Source organism: Taeniopygia guttata, chromosome 22 (assembly GCF_048771995.1).
Source record: "Taeniopygia guttata chromosome 22, bTaeGut7.mat, whole genome shotgun sequence".
In the NCBI taxonomy this organism is placed as follows: Eukaryota; Metazoa; Chordata; class Aves; order Passeriformes; family Estrildidae; genus Taeniopygia; species Taeniopygia guttata.
The window spans coordinates 1678095-1698643 of record NC_133047.1 but is presented as its reverse complement, the minus strand read 5'-3'; the positions used below and the strand labels follow the sequence as shown (position 1 = coordinate 1698643).

The window sequence follows — 20549 nt, the reverse complement described above, 5'->3', positions numbered from 1 at the left end:
TCTGTTTGAACCCCCTGGAGCATCCCTGGGTCCCTTTGGAGCCCTTTGCGGCATCCCGGTGTCCCTTTGGGGCATCCCAGTGTTCCTTTGGATGATCCCAGTGTCCCTCAGAACCCTCTGGAGCATCCCTGGGTCCCCTTGGAGCATCCCAGTGTCCCTTAGAACCCTTTGGAGCATCCCTGGGTCCCTTTGGAGCCCTTTGGAGCATCCCTGAGTCACCTCTGCCACCTCAGTCACTGCTGCCACCTCTGTCACCTCTGTCACCGCTGTCACCTCTGCCACCTCTGTCACCTCTGTCACCGCTGTCACCTCTGTCACCGCTGTCACCTCTGTCACCTCTGCCACCTCTGCGACCTCAGTCACCTCAGTCACCTCTGCCACCTCTGCCACCTCTGTCACCTCTGTCACCTTCATCACTGCTCTCACCTCTGTCACCTCTGTCACCTCTGTCACCTGTCACCTCTGCCACCTCTGTCACCTCTGTCACCTCTGTCACCTCCCAGCCTTTTCCAGGGGAATTTTCCCCGTGGGTTTTTGGGGTGACGCTGCCACCCCCGTCCCGTCTCCCGCCGCCTTTTTGGGATTGCGCTGGCGTCAGGAAAACCTTTGGAGCCGCCGGGAAATCTGGGAAGCAGCGAGGCAGGAGCGGGGATTAGACCCTGGATCTGTCCCGGAGAGCGGAGCGGGAGGGGCGGGAAAAGGGATTTGGGGGAGATTTTGGGGATGGGGAAGGGGGGAAGGGGCTCCTGGTGCAGCTCTGAGCACCGCGGTGGCCTCGCTGCTGCTGGGCTGTGTAACCCGCGTGTAACCTGCGTGTAACCTGCGTGTAACCTGTGTGTAACCCGCGTGTAACCTGCGTGTAACCTGTGTGTAACCCGCGTGTAACCTGCGTGTAACCTGTGTGTAACCCGCGTGTAACACGGTTACACAGCAGGGATTGTGTAACCCGTGTGTAATCCGCGTGTAACACGATTTACACAGCAGAGGTTGTGTAACCCGTGTGTAACCCACATGTAACCTCTCCAACTCCCTTTCCCCACCTAAATCCACCTTTTCCCAACCTCTTCAATCCCTTTTCCCATCTAAATCCTTCTTTTCCTCACCTCTCCAACCCCCTTTTCCCCACCTAAATCCCCTTTTCCCCACCTAAATCCCATTTTTCCCACCTAAATCCCATTTTTCCCATCTAAATTCTCCTTTTCCCCACTTCTCCAATCCCCTTTTCCCAACCTCTCCAACCCCCTTTTCCCCACCTAAATCCCATTTTTCCCACCTAAATCCCATTTTTCCCATCTAAACCCTCCTTTTCCCCACTTCTCCAACCCCCTTTTCCCACCTAAATCCACCTTTTCCCAACCTCTTCAATCCCCTTTTTTCCCACTTAAATCCAACTTTTCCTCACCTCTCCAACCCCTCATTCCCACCTAAATCCTCCTTTTCCCAACCTCTCCAACCCCTTTGAGGACATCTCCCAGTCCCAGCTTAAGAATGTTTTTAAGGACATCTCCCCACCTTTGAGGGCATCTTCCCACCTTTGAGGGCATCTCCCCAGCTTTGAGGGCATCTCCCCAGCTTTGAGGGCATCTCCCAGTCCCAGCTTAAGAGTGTTTCTGAGGTCCTCTCCCCAGCTTTGAGGACATCTCCCCACCTTTGAGGACATCTCCTAAGCTTTGAGGGCATCTCCCCACCTTTGAGGGCATCTCCCAGTCCCAGGTTAAGGATGTTTTTGAGGACATCTCCCCACCTTTGGGACATCTCCCCACCCTTGAGGGCATCTCCCCAGCTTTGAGGACATCTCCCCAGCTTTGAGGTCCTCTCCCCACCTTTGAGGACATCTCCCCACCTTTGAGGACATCTCCTCAGCTTTGAGGGCATCTCCCCAGCTTTGAGGGCATCTCCCAGTCCCAGGTTAAGGATGTTTTTGAGGACATCTCCCCAGCTTTGAGGACATCTCCGGGGCTCAAGGGCACTTCCCCACCTCAATCCCATCTTCCCACCCCCATTTAATGTCACCTCCCCAACTTCACGACCACCTCCCCATCCATCCATCTCTGTCCCCGGGCAGGAATGGACCCGGCCACCGCCTCCAAGAGCAACCACTGCCTGGACGCGGCCAAGGCCTGCAACCTCAACGACAACTGCAAGCGCCTGCGCTCGGGCTACATCTCCACCTGCAGCCGGGCGCTGTCGGCCGCCGAGCCCTGCAGCCGCCGCAAGTGCCACAAGGCCCTGCGCCAGTTCTTCGACCGCGTGCCCGGCGAGTTCACCTTCCGCCTGCTCTTCTGCTCCTGCAAGGACACGGCGTGCGCCGAGCGCCGCCGCCAGACCATCGTCCCCTCCTGCTCCTACGAGGACAAGGACAAGCCCAACTGCCTGGACCTGCGCGGCGCCTGCCGGGCCGACCACCTGTGCAGGTAAAGGGAGCGCTGGGGGGGATTGTGCTGTGGGGAGGGGTTGGTGGCACCGCCCCGGCCATCAGTGTCACCATCGCGGCCATCAGTGTCACCGCCCCGGCCATCAGTGTCACCAACCCGGCCATCAGTGTCACCTCCCTGGTATTGGTGTCACTGCCCTGGCCATCAGTGTCACCGCCCCAGCCATCAGTGTCACCTCCCTGGTATTGGTGTCATCCCCTGGCCATCAGTGTCACCGCCTCGGCCATCAGTGTCATCCTCTCGCCACCAGTGCCACCGCCCCAGCATTGGTGTCATCCCCTGGCCACCAGTGTCACTGCCCTGGCCACCAGTGTCACTGCCTCAGCCATCAGTGTCATCCCTTGGCCATCAGTGTCACCGCCCCGGCCATCAGTGTCACCTCCCCGGTATTGGTGTCACCACCTCGGCCATCAGTGTCACCATCTCGGCCATCAGTGTCATCCTCTGGCCACCAGTGTCACCTCCCTGGCATTGGTGTCACACCTCTGGCATCGGTGTCACCCCCAGCACCAGTGTCACCCCCAGTGTCAGTGCCACCCCCCTGGCATCAGTGTCACCCCCATCATCAGTGTCACCCCCCTAGCATTGATGTCACCCCCCTGGCATTGATGTCACCCACATCATCAGTGTCACCCCCCTGGCATTGATGTCACCCCCTGGCATTGATGTCACCCCCCTGGCATTGGTGTCACCCCCCTGGCATCGGTGTCACCCCCAGTGCCAGTGCCACCCCAGCTCTGTTTGTCCCTGCGTTTGGCTCAGAAGCGGCGCTGGGACAGCGCCCTGGGGACATCCAGGGGACCGATCCCAAGGAAGGGGATCCCCAAATCCTTCCCGGCCGCGGAATCGCCGCCGTGTCCCGCTCAGGAGCTCCGAGCTCCTGCTCCTCACGAGGTGCGTTTGTCACGGGCCGTGTCCCCTCCTGTCCCACCAGGAGCGGGATCTTCTCCCCGTCAGGGTGATGGAGCTTCCCGGCGCTCGGGGGGAGATAAATGCAGCTCCGGGTCTCTCCGGGAGCTGTTTGAAATGTGGGAATGCGGCTTTTTATCAAAAACTAATCCAGGGAAGCGGGGCCATGAATAAAAGATAGCGGGAATGGCAGCGCCGCTCCATCAGCGCGCTCCGAGGTGACACCGCCAACGGATCCGCGCTCCGAGAGGGATAACGGGCCCGGAGCGCCGGGGGGGCTGCAGGGGCTGAGCTTTCATTCCTGCAGGGAATAAATCCCACTCATGGAGCAGAGGTGGGAAACGGGGAAAGGGTGGCAGCAGCTGGGAGGGTTTTCCAAGGTGGAAACGCGGTTTTTTGGGAAATGCCTGGTTGGGGGTCTTGCTCTGGAAAGTGCCCAAATCTGGGATTCATTTGTGTTGGTTTTGCTGTAGAGTTTTGTTGGAATCTCGGGGGTTTTTTACTTGGGATGGAGCATGGATGCACTCCTTGGATCTGGGTTTTCAGGAGAAAATCCCATCCCATCCGCTCCCCTCTGGCATCTCCAGCTGGGAATGTTGGGACATGAAAACCCTGTGTCCCCTCAGCTGGGAGAACAAGGCAGGGCTGTGGGATTTCCCATTATCCAGGAGTTTATCCATCCCAAACTCCTGATCCTGGAGAACAAGGCAGGGCTGTGGGATTTCCCATTATCCAGGAGTTTATCTCCTGATCCTGGAGGACAAGGCAAGGCCGTAGGATTTCCCATTATCCAGGAGTTTATCCGTCCCAAACTCCTGATCCTGGAAGATGAGACAGTTCCATGGGATTTCCTGCTATCCATGAGTCGATCCATCCCAAATTCCTGATCCTGCAGGACAAGGCAGGGCCGTGGGATTTCCCATTATCCAGGAGTTTATCCATCCCAAACTCCTGATCCTGGAGGACAAGGCAGGGCTGTGGGATATCCAATTATCCGGGAGTTTGCAAATCCCAAATTCCTGATCCTGCAGGACAAGGCAGGGCTGTGGGATTTCCCATTATCCAGGAGTTTATCTATCCCAAACTCCTGATCCTGGAGGACAAGGCAGTGCTGTGGGATTTCCCATTATCCAGGAGTTTATCTCCTGATCCTGGGGATGAGGCAGTGCTGTGGGATCTCCCATTATCCAGGAGTTTGTCCATCCCAAATTCCTGATCTTGGGCAGGAGGCAGGGCCATGGGATTTCCCATTATCCAGGAATTTCTGGATCCGACATCCCAGCCCGATGCTGATCCCGATCCGACAGGGGCCTGGCAGGGCTCTGGAGCTGGAGCAGACCCAAAGGGCTCCCGGAGATGAGATAATTCTGCTGCCAGATTAATTAACCTGCCAGGATAATTAATTAACCCTCCTGGCTTGAAGCCTAATGAGGGAAAACCCTCTCTGGCGGGACAGGATTTTCCAGAGGGATTTTTCCTGCGTGGACATTGATCCAGCTCCTGTAGGACAAGAATTCCACCCTGAAAAAAAGCAGATTTTCCCCTCCAGTTTTTCCCCCCCAGTTTCCCCCCCCAGTTTCCCCCCCCCAGTTTTCCCCCCCATTTCCCCCCCCCCCCAGTTTTTCCTCCCAGTTTTTCTCCCAGTTTTTCCTCCACTTTCCCCCCACTTTTCTCCCAGTTTTTCCCCAAGTTTTTCCCCAGCTTTTTCCCAGCTTTTTCCCAGCTTTTCCCCCAGATTTTCCCCAGCTTTTCCCCCACTTTTCCCCCATCTTTTCCCCCAGCTTTTCCTCCAGCTTTTTCCTCCCAGTTTTTCCTCCCAGTTTTTCCCCCAGTTTCTCCCCCCAGTTTTTCCACCAGTTTTTCCCAATTTTTTTCTCTCATTTTTCCCCCCATTTTTTCCCCTCATTTTTTCCCCTCATTTTCCCCCCAGTTTTTCCCCCCAGTTTTCCCCCCGTTTTTTCTGCCCATTTTCCCGCCATTTCCCCCCTCTTTTTTCCCCTTTTCCCCCTATTTTCCCCCCCCATTTTTCCCTCCATTTTCCCTTCCATTTTCCCCTCAATTTCTCCCCCCATTCCCCCCATTTCCCCCCCCATTTCCCCCCCAATTTTTCCCCCCAATTTTTTCTCCCAATTTCCCCCCCTTTTTTTCCCCCTCATTCCCCCCCATTTCCTCCCCATTTTTCCCTCTATTTTCCCCTCCATTTCTCCCCCCATTCCCGCCCATTTTCCCCCCATTTTTCCCCCATTTCCCCCCCATTTTCCCCCTTATTTCCCCCCATTTTCCCCCCCATTCCCCCCCAATTTTTTCCCCCATTTCCCCCCCCAATTTTTCCCCCCCAATTTTCCCCTCCATTCCTCCCCCTCATTTTCCCCCCTGTTTTCCCCCCATTTTTCCCCCCCCAGCTGCCAGGAGCTGCCAAAGTCCGGGATTTTTTGTGGCTGATTGCAAGGGACAGGTTTTAGCTCCCGGAACACAAAAACCTTTGGCGAAGCACAAACCTCAGCGAAGGGGAAAGGGAAGGGAAGGGGAGAAAAAAGCTGATTTCAGCAGCTGCAGCTCGCTGGATTTTTCATCTTGCATCAGCAAGTCGGGAGCACAAATAATCTGCTCTTACACGCTCCAGTGGTGCCGGAGAAATTCCCAACCTCCACTGGCTGCAGCTCCTCAGCCTCCAAAGTCAGGATCTGGGGTCATTTCCCACATTTTTATCCCATTTTTTTGGTGTTTTTAAATCCAAGGAGGGGTCAGGGATGCTCCTTCCCTCAGAATATTTGTGTGAAGAGGATTTTGGTCAAGGTTGGAGTATCCAAAGTGGGGCTGTTGGGTCATTTCCCAGATTTTTATCCTGTTTTTTGGTGTTTTTAAATCCAAGGAGGGGTCAGGGATGCTCCCCTTTACAGGATATTTGTGTGAAGAGGATTTTGGTCAAGGTTGGAGTATCCAAAGTCAGGATCTGGGGTCATTTCCCACAGTTTTATCCAATTTTTTTGTGTTTTTAAATCCAAGGAGGGGTCAGGGATGCTCCTCCTCTCAGGATATTCGTGTGAAGAGGATTTTTGTCAAGGTTGGAGTATCCAAAGTCAGGATCTGGGGTCATTTCCCACATTTTCTATCCCAGTTTTTGCTGTGTTTAAATCTAAGGAGGGGTCAGGGATGCTCCTTCCCTCGGGATATTTGTGTGAAGAGGATTTTGGTCAAGGTCGGAGCATCCAAAGTGGGGCTGTTGGGTCATTTCCTGGATTTTTATCCCAGTTTTTGTTGTGTTTAAATCCAGAGGAGTCAGGAATGCTCCATCTTACAGGATATTTTTGTGTCAAGGATTTTGTCAGGGCTGGAGCTTCCAAAGTGGGATTTTCTATCCCAGTTTTTGCTGTGTTTAAATCTAAGGAGGGGTCAGGGATGCTCCTTCCCTCGGGATATTTGTGTGAAGAGAATTTTGGTCAAGGTTGGAGTATCCAAAGTGGGGCTGTTGGGTCATTTCCTGGATTTTTATCCCAGTTTTTGGTGTGTTTGAGCGAAGGGGTATCAGGGATGCTCCTTCTCTCAGGATATTCGTGTGAAGAGGATTTTTGTCAAGGTCGGAGCATCCAAAGTCAGGATCTGGGGTCATTTCCCACATTTTTATCCAATTTTTTGGTGTTTTTAAATCCAAGGAGGGGTCAGGGATGCTCCTCCCCTCAGGATATTTGTGTGAAGAGGATTTTGGTCAAGGCTGGAACATCTAAAGTGGGGCTGTTGGGTCATTTCCCACATTTTTATCCCAGTTTTTAAGTGTTTTTAAATCCAAGGAGGGGTCAGGGATGCTCCTTCCCTCAGAGTATTTGTGTGAAGAGGATTTTGGTCAAGGTTGGAGTATCCAAAGTGGGGCTGTTGGGTCATTTCCTGGATTTTTATCCCAGTTTTTGTTGTGTTTAAATCCAGAGGAATTAGGGATGCTCCATCTTACAGGATATTTGTGTGTCAAGGATTTTGTCAGGGCTGGAGCATCCAAAGTGGGATTTTCTATCCCAGTTTTGGGTGTTTCTAAATCCAAGGAGGGGTCAGGGATGTTCCCCTTTACAGGATGTTTGTGTGAAGAGGATTTTGGTTGGGGTTGTAACATCCAAAGTGGGGATGTTGGGTCATTTCCAAAATTTTTATCACATTTTTGGGTGTTTTTAAATCCAAGGAGGGGTCAGGGATGCTCCTCCCCTCAGGATATTTGTGTGAAGAGGATTTTGGTCAAGGTTGGGGTATCCAAAGTGGGGCTGTTGGGTCATTTCCCGGATTTTTATCCCCATTTTTGCCGTGTTTAAATCCCAGTAGTGTAAGGGATGTTTCCCCTCCTGGGATATTTGTGTGAAGAGGATTTTGGTCAGGGTTGGAGCATCCAAAGTGGGGATGTTGGGTCATTTCCTGGATATTTTATCCAAATTTTTGATGTGTTTAAATCCAAGGAGGGGTCAGGGATGCTCCTTTTTACAGGATATTTGTGTGTCAAGGATTTTGGCCAAAGTGGGAATGCTGGATCATCTCCTGGGTTTTCTTATCCCAGTTTTTGGTGTTTCTAAATCCAAGGAGGGGTCAGGGATGCTCCTTCCCTCGGGATATTTGTGTGAAGAGGATTTTGGTTGGGGTTGTAACATCCAAAGTGGGGATGTTGGGTCATTTCCTGGATTTTTATCCCATTTTTTGCCGTGTTTAAATCCCGGGGGTGTCAGGGATGTTCCTGTAACAAATCTCCCAGGATTTTTGGGCTGGGGAAGGAGGGGACGGGCTCCAGGCGGGCTGGGGATCGATGGATCGGAACGGCCCCGCAGTGAATTTTCCATCATAAAACAGCAGCGAGGGGAGGGAGCAGGGAAAAATTGCTCCAGGATTTAATGGGAGCTGGGAGAGCTTGGAGAAATCCGGGAAAACCAATGAAAATCCCCAAATCTGGTGGATTTTGAAGCGCAGGGGCAATACTGGGGGGGTTCCTCACCTGTGGAGGAAGATGGGGAAGAAGAGGAGAAGAAGGAGCAGGGAAAAATTACTCCAGGATTTAGTGGGAGCTGGGAGAACTCAGATTCTGAGGGATAGAACGTGAAGGAGCCTCCAAACCCAGTTTGGGATTAGGAAAATGGTGAAAATCCCCGAATCTGGTGGATTTTGAAGTGGAGGGGCAACACTGGAGGGTTCCCTCACATGAGGAAGAGGCTGGGGAAGAAAAGAAGGAGCAGGAGAAGAAAGAAGAGCAGGGAAAAATTGCTCCAGGATTTAATGGGAGCTGGGAGAGCTTGGAGAAATCCGGGAAAACCAGTGAAAATCCCCAAATCTGGTGGATTTTGAAGCGGAGAGGCATCACCTGGGGGGCTCCCCTGCATGAGGAGGTGGCTGGGGAAGAAGAGGAGGAGCAGCAGGGAAAAAAAGATGGAACAGGGAAAAAAATCTCCTTGATTTAACAGGAACTGAGAGGGCTTGGAGAAATCTGAGAAAACCAGTGAAAATCCCCAAATCTGGTGGATTTTGAAGCGGAGAGGCAGCACCCGGGGGGTTCCCCCGCAGGAGGAGGTGGCTGGGGAAGAAGAGGAGGAGCAGCAGGGAAAAAAATGATGGAACAGGGAAAAAAAGATGGAACAGGGAAAAAAATTTTCCCGGATTCAATGGGAACTGGGAGAACTTGCAGAAATCTGGGAAAACCAGTGAAAATCCCCAAATCTGGTGGATTTTGAAGCGGAGGGGCAGCACCGGGGGGTTCCCCCGCAGGAGGAGGAGGCTGGGGAAGAAGAGGAGAAGAAGGAGCAGGGAAAAATTGCTCCTGAATTTAGTGGGAGCTGGGAGAACTCGGATTCTGAGGGATAGAACGTGAAGGAGCCTCCAAACCCAGTTTGGGATTAGGAAAATGGTGAAAATCCCCAAATCTGGTGGATTTTGAAGCGGAGAGGCAGGACCCGGGGGGTTCCCCCGCAGGAGGAGGAGGCTGGGGGATGGATTCTCAGCAGGAGAATTAATCAATTCTCTCTGAATAATTAACTGGAGAGGCTTCCCAAGGATTGAGTGGATGTGACGGCGCGTCCGTCTCGGGCGGGCTCCGCTTGTGCAAACACAATTCTCCCGTTGGGCTCCGTTAGCGGCTCGATGGGACAGAACGGCCGCGATTAAAAAAGGAAAACCCAACGCTGCCCCCGCTCCCGGGGGGCTCGGGGATCCCAAAAACCCGCCCCAAAAACGCCCTCGAGCCGCTGCTCTCGCCTGGAGAAGGGAATTGTTAATTAGGAGCTCCTCAATTGGAGTTCTGCGCTAATTATTGTGCCCCTCGCTGGGTTGACTCTGCCTCGGGAGTTGTTCCCGTGGTTTGTTGTGGGGTTGTTTCTCCATAGCCCCAGCGAGGAATTCCAGAGGTTGGGAAAGTTCTCCAGGAGCAGAGACCAACCTTTGGGTGCCACCGTGTCCTCAGCCCAGAGATCTGAGTGGCACCTCCAGGGGTTCCTTGGGTACCTCCAAGGGTTCCTTTGGCACCTCCAGGTGTTCCTTGGGCACCTCCAAGGGTTCCTTTGGCACTCCAGGCCATCCTTGGACACCTCCAGAGGTTCCTTGAGCACCTCCAGGGGTTTCTTGGAACCTCCAGGGGTTCCTTGGGAACCTTCAAGGGTTCCTTTGGCACCTCCAGGGGTTCCTTGGGCACCTTCAAGGGTTCCTTTGGCACTCCAGACCATCCTTGGACATCTGCAGGAATTCCTTGGGCACCTCCAGTGGTTCCTTGGTCACCTTGAGGGGTCCCTGGACACCTCTTGGCATTCCCCAGACACCTCCAGAGGTTCCTTGAGCGCCTCCAGGGGTTTCTTGGAACCTCCAGGGGTTCCTTGGGAACCTTCAAGGGTTCCTTTGGCACTCCAGGCCATCCTTGGACATCTTCAGGGGTTCCTTGGACACCTCCAGGTCATCCCTGGGCACCTCCCAGGATTCCTTGGGCACTTCCAGGGGTTCCTTTGGCACCTTCAAGGGTTGTTTGGGCACATCCAGGAGTTCCTTTGGAATCTCCTGGGGTTCCTTTGGCACCTGCAGGGGTTCCTTGGACACCTCCAGGGGTTCCCTGGACATCTCCAAGGGTTTCTTGGGCACCTTGAGGGGTCCCTGGGCACCTTTTGGCATTCCTTGGACACCTCCAGAGGTTCCTATGGCACCTCCAGGGGTTCCTTGGGCACCTCGAGAGGTTCCTTGGGTACATCCTGGCCATCTCTGGACACCTCTAGATGTTCCTTGGGCACTTCCAGGGATTCCTTGGGCACCTTCAAGGGTTCCTTTGGCACTCCAAGCCATCCCTGGACACCTCCAGGGGTTCGTTGGGCACCTCCAGCGGTTTCTTGGGCATCTTGAGGGGTTCCCTGGACACCTCTTGGTATTCCTGGACACCTCCAGAGGTTTCTTGGACACCTCCAGGGGTTCCTTTGGCACCTCCAGGGGTTCCTTTGGCACCTCCAGGCCATCCCTGGACACCTCTAGACGTTCCTTGGGCACTTCCAGGGCTCCTTTAGCCCCTCCAGGAGTTCCTTGGACGCCTCAGCGACGTCGCCCCACCACGGGCAGCCCCTTCCCAAGCCTTTCCCCTTTCCATGAGGAAATTCCTCGGGAATTGAGTCCCGGAGCCTCCGAGGAAGGACAGAAAATTCCCTTTTTTCCCCTCCAAGCTCCCTCAGCTCAGCCCAGAAGAGGCGACTCCGGTCCCCAGAGAACTTCTCCAGATAAAACAAATCCACCCCTTGATCTCCTCCCCTCGCTCCGTTCGCCCGCGGCTCATCCACAAAAACCCGATTTCATCCCATTTTTTATCCCACTTTTTATTCCCGCTCCCCTCTTGGCTCCAGCTGCTCCTTCTCCCTGGGACTCTTTGAATTTACCTGGGAGCGTTTGAGGGGAATTTTTAAAAAATCTCAACATCTCCCAGCTTCAAAGGAATCCCTCTCCAGCAGGACGGGAATGTTGGGAGGGCGAATCCCAGCGGGATTTTCGTGTCTTTCCGAGTTTTTTTCCTGTGTTGTCGCAGCTTCCTGAACATCCCCAGCTGGGCAGGACAGGGGGAGCGGATTTTTTTTTTTCCCAGTTTTTATTTTAAAAATTCTCTCGCTCTCCATAAAAAAAAAAAAGAAAAAAATCCCACCTCTGGAGCAATCCTGGTGTTTTTTCCGTGAAATATTCAGGAGCGGGATGCTGTTGGATTGGGGGATGGGAGTAATTAACACGCAATTAAACACTTAAAAAAAAATCACAAAAAAACCTCCAAACTTATCCCAAAAGCTCCGGGTTTGGTGAATTTTAATATCAGAGTCAGAGGGGTTTTGGTGGTGCTGAATTCCTGGAGAAAAACAGGGAATGGGAGAGGAGTTTAAGGCAGGTGGGATGCGTGAAGTCCCCAAAATTTGGGATTTATGAACCTGGGATAATTGTACAGGCACCAAAAGTCTCTTAAAATTGGGATTTGTGCACCTGGGATAAAGGCACAGATACCAAATGTCCCCTAAATTTGGGATATTGGCACCAGGTGCATGCACAGGAATCCACAAATTGCCTTAAATTTGGGATTTAAGCACTTGGGATAAATGTACAGATAGAAAAAGTCACGTAAATTTGGGGTTTATGCACCTGGGATAAAGGCACAAGTACCAAAAAATCCCTTAAAATTGGGATTTATGCACCTGGGATAAAGGTACAGGTACAAAATATGCCCTAAATTTGGGATATTGGCACCAGGTGTATGTACAGGAATCCATAAATTCCCTTAAATTTGGGATTGAAGCACTTGGGATAATTGTACAGGTACCAAAAATCCCTAAATTTGGGATTTATGAAACTGGGATAATAGTACAGGTACAGAATGTCTCCTAAATTTCGGGTATTGGCACCAGGTGTATGCAGAGGAATCCAAAAAGCCCCTTAAATTTGGGATTTAAGCCCTTGGGATAAATGTACAGGTGCAGAGAACGCCCTAAATTTGGGATTTATGCACCTGGGATAAATGTACAGGTCCAAAATATCCCCTGAATTTTGGATTTATACACCTGGGAGAAATGTACAGGTACCAAAACTCCCCTAAATTTGGAATTTATGCAACTGGGATAATGGTACAGGTACCAAAAGTCCCCTAAATTTTGGATTTATGCACTTGGGATAAATGTACAGGTGCACAGAACCCCCTAAATTTGGGATTTATGCACAGGAAATACAGATATGGAATTAAAAATCCCTCTAAATCCAGGATTTTTAAGGGGATGCAGGGATGCAGGTCCCTGGGCAGTGCCTGGATTTGGGAGCAGAGCTGTTCCACCCCGGGGCCGCCGTTCCCTGCAGGAATCCCGGAGGAGCAGCTCGGAATCACCTCCAGAATCGGGAATGCAGCCCCTGGAGCGGGTTTGGGATGGCAGAGCTGAGTGTATATCCTGAATTAATTCTTTTAATCCCTTTTCTTCCACTCCTTTGGGGTTTTTTTGGTTTTTTGAGGGGGAGGGGAGGCAACTCTTAGGAAAATCCTCCTCCATCCCTGATCCAGAGGCAGCCTGTCAGCGTTCAGGAGCACACAGAATTACGGGATGTGATTCCATGCAGGGAATCGGGGGTGCCAACCCAAATCTGCCTCCGACACGGCTTTCGAGCTGAACATATTTTATATTTGATCCTTATATAACTTACATATTTATTATTAAATTTACATTGTTTAGGAGCACAGAGAATCACGGGATCTGATTCCATGCAGGTGCTTTTATGGAGAGCTCTGGGAATCAGACCCAAATCTGACTCCGACACCCATTTCGAGCTGAACGTATTTTATATTCTATCCTTATATAACTTACATATTCATTATTAAACTTATATTGTTCTATTGTATACATTGACATGAGTTTCTTGTGATCTTTCTCAGGCCCCTGACCACAGTTTCTCGTGATTATTCTTACGATTAAACAGTAATTATATTTAATTACTAACCAATCATCACATCTAACAATTATATCATTTATCATGTGCAGGTGCAGTTCTAGCAAGTACAAGTTCTCCGTGTGCTTAGGGTGTTTATTTTTCCAGGGCCTACTAAGCTTATTTTTCCTTTTAACCCTAAATCCCATGATTTTAAAACCCTTTTACTACCAAGCCCAGCTCTTCCCAACTTTTCCAGGCCATCCCCAACTTCTGCTCCAGCTGCCAGGAGGGATTTGGCACCGATCCCTCCTCGTTCCCGCCGAGATGGATTTGGCTTCTTCTCCTTTCCCTTTTTTTTTCCTTTTTTTCCTTCCTCTGGAGCCCTCGAAAGCCGAAACCTCCGGGCCGAGGCCGAGATTTCGTTCCTGGCAGCAAATCCCATCCAGCGGCTCCCAAAGGCGCCGCGTCCAACGGGAACAGCGACAACCGGCTCGGACATCCCTGATGGATCTCCCAGCGGCGTCCTCACGGATTGTGGAGGGAATAACATTTACCTCAGAGGGTGAGCCGGGCCTGGAGGTGCCCAAGGAACACCTGGAGGTGTCCAAGGAACCCCTGGAGATGTCCAGGAATGACCTGGAGGTGTCCAAGGAACCCCTGGAGATGTCCAGGAATGACCTGGAGGTGTCCAAGGAACCCCTGGAAATGTCCAGGAATGACCTGGAGGTGTCCAAGGAACCCCTGGAGGTGTCCAGAAATGACCTGGAGGTGTCCAAGGAACCCCTGGAGATGTCCAGGAATGACCTGGAGGTGTCCAAGGAACCCCTGGATTTTCTTGAAGGTGTCCAAGAAACACCTGGAAGTGCCCAAGGAACCCCTGAGGCATCCAGGGATGACCTGGAGGTGTCCAAGAAACACCTGGAGATATCCAGGGATGACCTGGAGGTGTCAAAGGAACCCCTGGAGGTGCCGAAGGAACCCCTGGAGATGTCCAAGGAACACCTGGAGGTGTCCAATGAACCCCTGGAGGCGTCCAATGAATCCCTGGAGGCATCCAGGGATGACCTGGAGGTGCCAAAGGAACCCTTGAAGGTGTCCAAGGAACTCCTGGAAGTGCCCAAGGAACCCCTGAGGCACCCAGGAATGACCTGGAGGTGTCAAAGGAACCCCTGAAGGTGTCCAAGGAACCCCTGGAAGTGCCCAAGGAACCCCTGGAGATGTCCAAGGATGGCCTGAAGGTGTCCAATGAACCCCTGGAGGCGTCCAGGGATGACCTGGAGGTGCCAAAGAAACCCTTGAAAGGGTCCAAGGAACCCCTGGAAGTGCCAAAGGAACACCTGGAGATGTCCAGGGATGGCCTGGAGGTGTCCAATGAACCCCTGGAGGTGTCCAAGGAACCCCTGGAGGTGGCAAAAGAACCCTTGAAAGTGTCCAAGGAACCCCTGGAGATGTCCAGGAATGACCTGGAGGTGTCAAAGGAACCCCTGGAGGTGCCAAAGGAATCTTGGAAGGTGTCCAAGAAACACCAGAAAGTGCCCAAGGAACCCCTGAGGCACTCAGGGATGACCTGGAGGTGTCCAAGGAACCCCTGGAGGTGCCGAAGGAACCCCTGGAGGCGTCCAGGGATGACCTGGAGGTGCCAAAGAAACCCTTGAAAGTGTCCAAGGAACCCCTGGAGGTGCCAAAAGAACTTTTGAAAGTGTCCAAGGAACCACTGGAGGTGCCAAAGGAATCTTTGAAGGTGTCCAAGGAACCCCTGGAGGTGTCCAAGGAACCCCTGGAGGTGTTCAAGGAATCTTTGAAGGTGTCCAAGAAACACCTGGAAGTGCCCAAGGAACCCCTGAGGCACCCAGGGATGACCTGGAGGTGCCGAAGGAACCCCTGGAGGTGCCAAAGAAACCCTTGAAAGTGTCCAAGGAACCCCTGGAAGTGCCAAAGGAATCTTTGAAGGTGTCCAAGGAACTCCTGGAAGTGCCCAAGGAACACCTGGAGATGTCCAGGGATGGCCTGGAGGTGTCCAAGGAACCCCTGGAGGTGCCAAAAGAACCTTTGAAAGTGTCCAAGGAACCCCTGGAGGTGCCAAAGGAATCTTTGAAGGTGTCCAAGGAACCCCTGGAAGTGCCGAGGGAGCCCCTGGAGGTGTCCAAGGAACACCTGGAGGTGTCCAATGAACTCCTGGAGACATCCAGGGATGACCTGGAGGTGCCAAAGGAACCCTTGATGGTGTCCAAGGAACCCCTGGAAGTGTCCAAGGAACCCCTGGAACTGCCAAAGGAACCCTTGAAGGTGTCCAAGGAACCCCTGGAGGTGCCAAAGGAATCTTTAAAGGTGTCCAAGGAACCCCTCAAGGTGCCCCAGGGAACCCCTGGAAGTGCCGAAGGAACCCCTGGAGGTGTCCAAGGAACCCCTGGAAGTGCCCAAGGAACACCTGGAGATGTCCAGGAATGACCTGGAGGTGCCCAAGGAACCCCTGGAGGTGTCCAAGGAACCCCTGGAGGTGCCAAAGAATCTTTAAAGGTGCCCCAGGGAACCCCTGGAAGTGTCCAAGGAACCCCTGGAAGTGTCCAAGGAACCCCTGGAAGTGTCCAAGGAACCCCTGGAAGTGTCCAAGGAACCCCTGGAGGTGCCACTCAGAGCTCTGGGCTGGGGACACGGTGGCACCCAAAGGTTGGTCTCTGCTCCTGGAGAACTTTCCCAACCTCTGGAATTCCTTGCTCGGGGCTATGGAGAAACAACCCCACAACAAACCACGGCGGCAGCGGTGCCGAATGTTCCTGGTGCTCAGCGCTGAACTCGCCGCGCTTCCCGCGGGGAATCGCCGCCCTTTTGCCTTGGATTTGGGAAGAGAAGGAAACACCATCGGGAATTTTATTCCTCTCCCGCGGAGAAGCCGGGGAAGGAGCAGGTTTTTGGATTTCTGCCATTCCCACCCTGGAGCTGAGGTTTGGCTGCAGGAAGGGTGGAGCATCCCACCCCAGGGAAAAAAAAGAAAAAATCCTGGAAAAGCTTTTCTGGGCTTTGTGCAAGGAAAATTCCCTTCCAGGAGCTGAGGATCTGCCGTGGGAATGGGAGTGGGATGGAGCGTCTCCATGGGCTGAGTCACAAGGAAGGAAAATAAACATAGAAATAAACATGGAAATAAACATGGAAATAAACATGGAAATAAACATGGAAATAAACATGGAAATAAACATTGAAATAAACATGGAAATAAACATGGAAATAAACATGGAAATAAACATGGAAATAAACATGGAAACAACGCTCCCGGTGGGGGAGTTTTACTTCCAGGAAAAAGGAGAGGAAAAAAGTTTCCTCCTTGCCTCATGCACCACGGCAGAACTGCAGAATCCTGGTTTTCCCTGGAATCCCTGCTTCATCCCAAGCTCTTCCTCCTTCCCCATCCTCCCATCCCCATCACGGAGCAGCCCCTCACACCCACCCCAATTCCATCCTTTCCTGAGGAGATTCCGGTGGCGGTTTTGCTGTTCTTTGGGATCTGAGGCCATTCCCAGGATCCTGTCTTGGCCATTCCCAGGATCCTGTCTCAGCCTTTCCTGGGATCCTGTCTCAGCCATTCCCAGGATCCTGTCTCGGCCATTCCCGGGATCCTGTCTCAGCAATTCCTGTGATCCTGTCTCAGTCATTCCCAGGATCCTGTCTCGGCCATTCCCAGGATCCTGTCTCAGCCATTCCCAGGATCCTGTCTCGGCCATTCCCGGGATCCTGTCTCGGCCATTCCCAGGATCCTGTCTCAGTCATTCTCAGGATCCTGTCTCGGCCATTCCCGGGATCCTGTCTCGGCCATTCCCGGGATCCTGTCTCAGCCATTCCCGGGATCCTGTCTCTGCCATTCCCGGGATCCTGTCTCCTCTTGGGAGCACTTGGATAACCCAGCTGGAGAGCCTGAATTCCCTTGGAATTTCACAGCCTTTGTGGGGATGTTGGGAACAGGGCGCTTTTATTCCATTTAAAAATTCCCGCTGGCCGCGGAGTTGCTCTGGGACGGACCCGGCGCTGAAATCCCACTGTTTTCCCACTTTTCCTCCTCTGCAGATCCCGGCTGGCCGATTTCCACACCAACTGCCAGGCCACCTTCCAGTCCCTGACCAGCTGTCCCGGGGACAACTTCCAGGCGTGCCTGGGCTCCTACGCCGGGCTCATCGGTGAGTGCCGGGATTTGGGATCGGGAATGGCTTTTCCCACTGGGATTTCATCCCCGTTCCCTCCTCCTCGCCAGGCTTTGACATCACCCCCAACTACGTGGACGCCAGCACCACCAGCATCACCATCTCGCCCTGGTGCTCCTGCAAAGGCAGCGGGAACATGGAGGAGGAGTGCGAGAAATTCCTGCAGGATTTCACGGAAAATCCCTGTCTCCGTAAGGCGCTTCCCCACCCCACCCCTTTCACCTCGTTTTGTCATTCCCACCCTTCCTAAATCTCTCCCGCCACCAGGAAACGCCATCCAAGCTTTTGGGAACGGCACCGACGTGAACGTGGTTCCCAAAAATCCCAATCCCGCCGCGACGGTGCTGCCGAAGGTGGAGAAGAGCCCGGCGCTGCCGGACGATGCCAACGACAGCAACACCGCCTACGACACGAGCGTCATCAGCACCTGCACCTCCCTCCAGGTGCGGCCCCACCCGGCCCCCGACGCAAACTGGGAGCACTGGTGGGGTGTGGGACATGGGATCCGTCCCGTGGGATGGGAAAATGTCCTGCTCGGATTCATCCGCGGGCTGGAAGGATCCGGGCACTGCTTGGGGTCTGGAGTGGGGAGGGAAATGGGATTCCCCGCCCGTCTTCCCCCTCACTGACTCTCTGTGCCTCCTCGTTTGGGAGCTGGAATTCCATGGTTTTTTGGGAAATCTGGAAAATCCGTGCTGCCCTGCCAAGCGCAGGGCTTGGGCGTTCGTGTTTTGTTCCATGGATGTTCCAGGAATTCAGGGAAATGGGATTTGGGGAATGGCTGGGGATGTCCCAGGAATGGGAAGGAAATAGGATTGAGGAATGGCCGGAGATGTTCCAGGAATTCAGGGAAATAGGATTGAGGAATGGCCGGAGATGTTCCAGGAATTCAGGGAAATGGGATTAGGGAATGGCCGGAGATGTTCCAGGAACTCAGGGAAATGGGATTAGAGAATGGCTGGAGATGTTCCAGGAACTCAGGGAAATGGGATTAGGGAATGGCTGGAGATGTCCCAGGAACTCAGGGAAATGGGATTAGGGAATGGCCGGAGATGTTCCAGGAATTCAGGGAAATGGGATTTGGGAATGGCTGAGGATGTTCCAGGAATTCAGGGAAATGCGATTGGGGAATGGCCGGAGATGTTCCAGGAATTCAGGAAAATGGGATTAGGGAATGGCCGGAGATGTTCCAGGAACTCAGGGAAATGGGATTTGGGAATGGCTGAGGATGTCCCAGGAATGGGAAGGAAATGGGATTGAGGAATGGCCGGAGATGTCCCAGGAATGGGAAGGAAATGGGATTGAGGAAAGGCTGGAGATGTTCCAGGAATTCAGGGAAATGGGATTGGGGAATGGCTGGAGATGTCCCAGGAATTCAGGGAAATGGGATTGGGGAATGGCTGGAGATGTTCCAGGAACTCAGGGAAATGGGATTGGGGAATGGCTGGAGATGTTCCAGGAATTCAGGGAAATGCGATTGGGGAATGGCTGAGGATGTTCCAGGAATTCAGGGAAATAGGATTTGGGAATGGCTGAGGATGTTCCAGGAATTCAGGGAAATGCGATTGGGGAATGCCCAGGGATGTCCCAGGAACGCAGAGGAGTGGGGTGGGGACTGGTGGGGTGTCCCAGGATTCCAGGAAGGATTCCAGGAAGGATTCCAGGCAGGATCACAGTGCAGGGAGGCGGGATCCACGGAAGCCCCTGGGCTCCCGTTGGATGAGCCGTTCCCAAATCTCCCTGTGCTCCATCACCCGCTCTGAGCTGATTCCCACAGGGAAATTCGGGACCCCAAACCAGCTCCAGGGGCACATTCCTCCCCTAACCATTCCCAATTCCTCCCGCCAGGATCAAGGCCTGAATCCCAACAAATCCAAGGAGCAGAACTTGTGCTACTCCCAGGTACTTGGAGGATCCCGGGGCTGGGAATTCTTTCCCAAAGCAAACAGCTTGGGAACACCATCCCATAGATCTTTCCCAACCTTTGGGATGCTTTTCCCTAAAATCCTCGCTCCTGTCTCTCCTCGGCAGGCCCAGCTGACCACGGATGTGATGCCGGAGCAGAAGACGTTCACGGATCCCAAGGCGGGAAGCAGCCGGCAGCGGGAGACGCGGATCCTGCTCCTCGTTCCCATCCTGATCCCGGCCCTGGGGCTATAGAGGGGCGGGAAGGAGCGGCCGGTGGGACGGGGACGCTCGGACCAGTGCCACCAGTGCCCACCAGTGCTCACCAGTGCCCACCGCTGCCGCACGTGTGCCGGAGACTGGAACGCTCCCAAATCCCGGGAATGCCGAGCTCCGGAGAGGCAGGAGGAGCCTTCACCACGCTGGGAAACTTCGGTGGTTTTCTTCCTACTTTTCATTTTTCCCGGTTTTTTGGGGTGGTTTTTTGTTTTTTGGTCTTTTCTGGGTTGGATTTCCGGAGCGGCTCCTGGGAAAACTCCCTGGAACGGGCCTGGAATGGGGGTCTGGAGCTGCCAGCGGTGCCGGGGAGGGGAAAAACATCCGAGAAAAGCTTTGGAAAGGTGAATTGCAGGATTTTTGCTCTGGGGTGGCCGCAGGGACAGCGAGGATTCCGCATGGGAACATCCCACAGGACGAAGGCGCCATCGGGAGCCGCCGGGAGGGGACTCCCGCAGCTCTTCCCGTTGGTTTTTCGGGAATTTTGGTTGTGATTTTTCCTCGGAGAGTTTCCGAATGGAAGAGAAAAGAAACTGGTGTGAAACGTGTGAGGCTGTGCTGATGTTTTCAATCATTCCAGGGGAAGAGGTTCCATTTTCCTTTTTTTTTTCTTTTTGGAATTTGGGTTGGGAGTGGAATTTGACCCATCCAGGGTCAGAATTCCCTATTTTCCCTCTCCACTTTATTTCCCATATACATCTAACATATGGATATTCCCATATACACAACCTTACCCATCCTGTGGCTTTTTAATTCCCATTTTCCTCTTTATTTTCCCTCTTTTTTTTTTATTTTTAAATTTTCTTTTTAATTCCTTTGATTCCCACAACAACTTCCAAATGTATTCTTGGAAAATTTATTTTTTTTAACAATGTCTATAAAGGAAAAAAAAAAAAAAAAGAAAAACCAAAATAAACCAAGGAGAACAAACAAATGAATGAAACAGCCCTGAAATCCAAGATTC

At 52.8% G+C, this 20549-nt stretch overlaps 1 protein-coding gene across 1 annotated transcript in view; it reads left to right on the top strand.

The window, feature by feature from the left end:
* GFRA2 (GDNF family receptor alpha 2) overlaps positions 1–20133 on the top strand; it is a 36263-nt gene extending 16130 nt beyond the window's left edge. Inside the window, exons 4-9 of the mRNA XM_041720495.2 lie at positions 2066–2414; positions 17271–17380; positions 17455–17595; positions 17672–17847; positions 19253–19306; positions 19436–20133. Coding sequence (XP_041576429.2) covers positions 2066–2414; positions 17271–17380; positions 17455–17595; positions 17672–17847; positions 19253–19306; positions 19436–19564 — 959 coding nt within the window. The 3' untranslated portion in view covers positions 19565–20133. The remainder of the gene's footprint in view (positions 1–2065; positions 2415–17270; positions 17381–17454; positions 17596–17671; positions 17848–19252; positions 19307–19435) is intronic.
* The last annotated feature ends 416 nt before the right edge of the window (positions 20134–20549 follow it).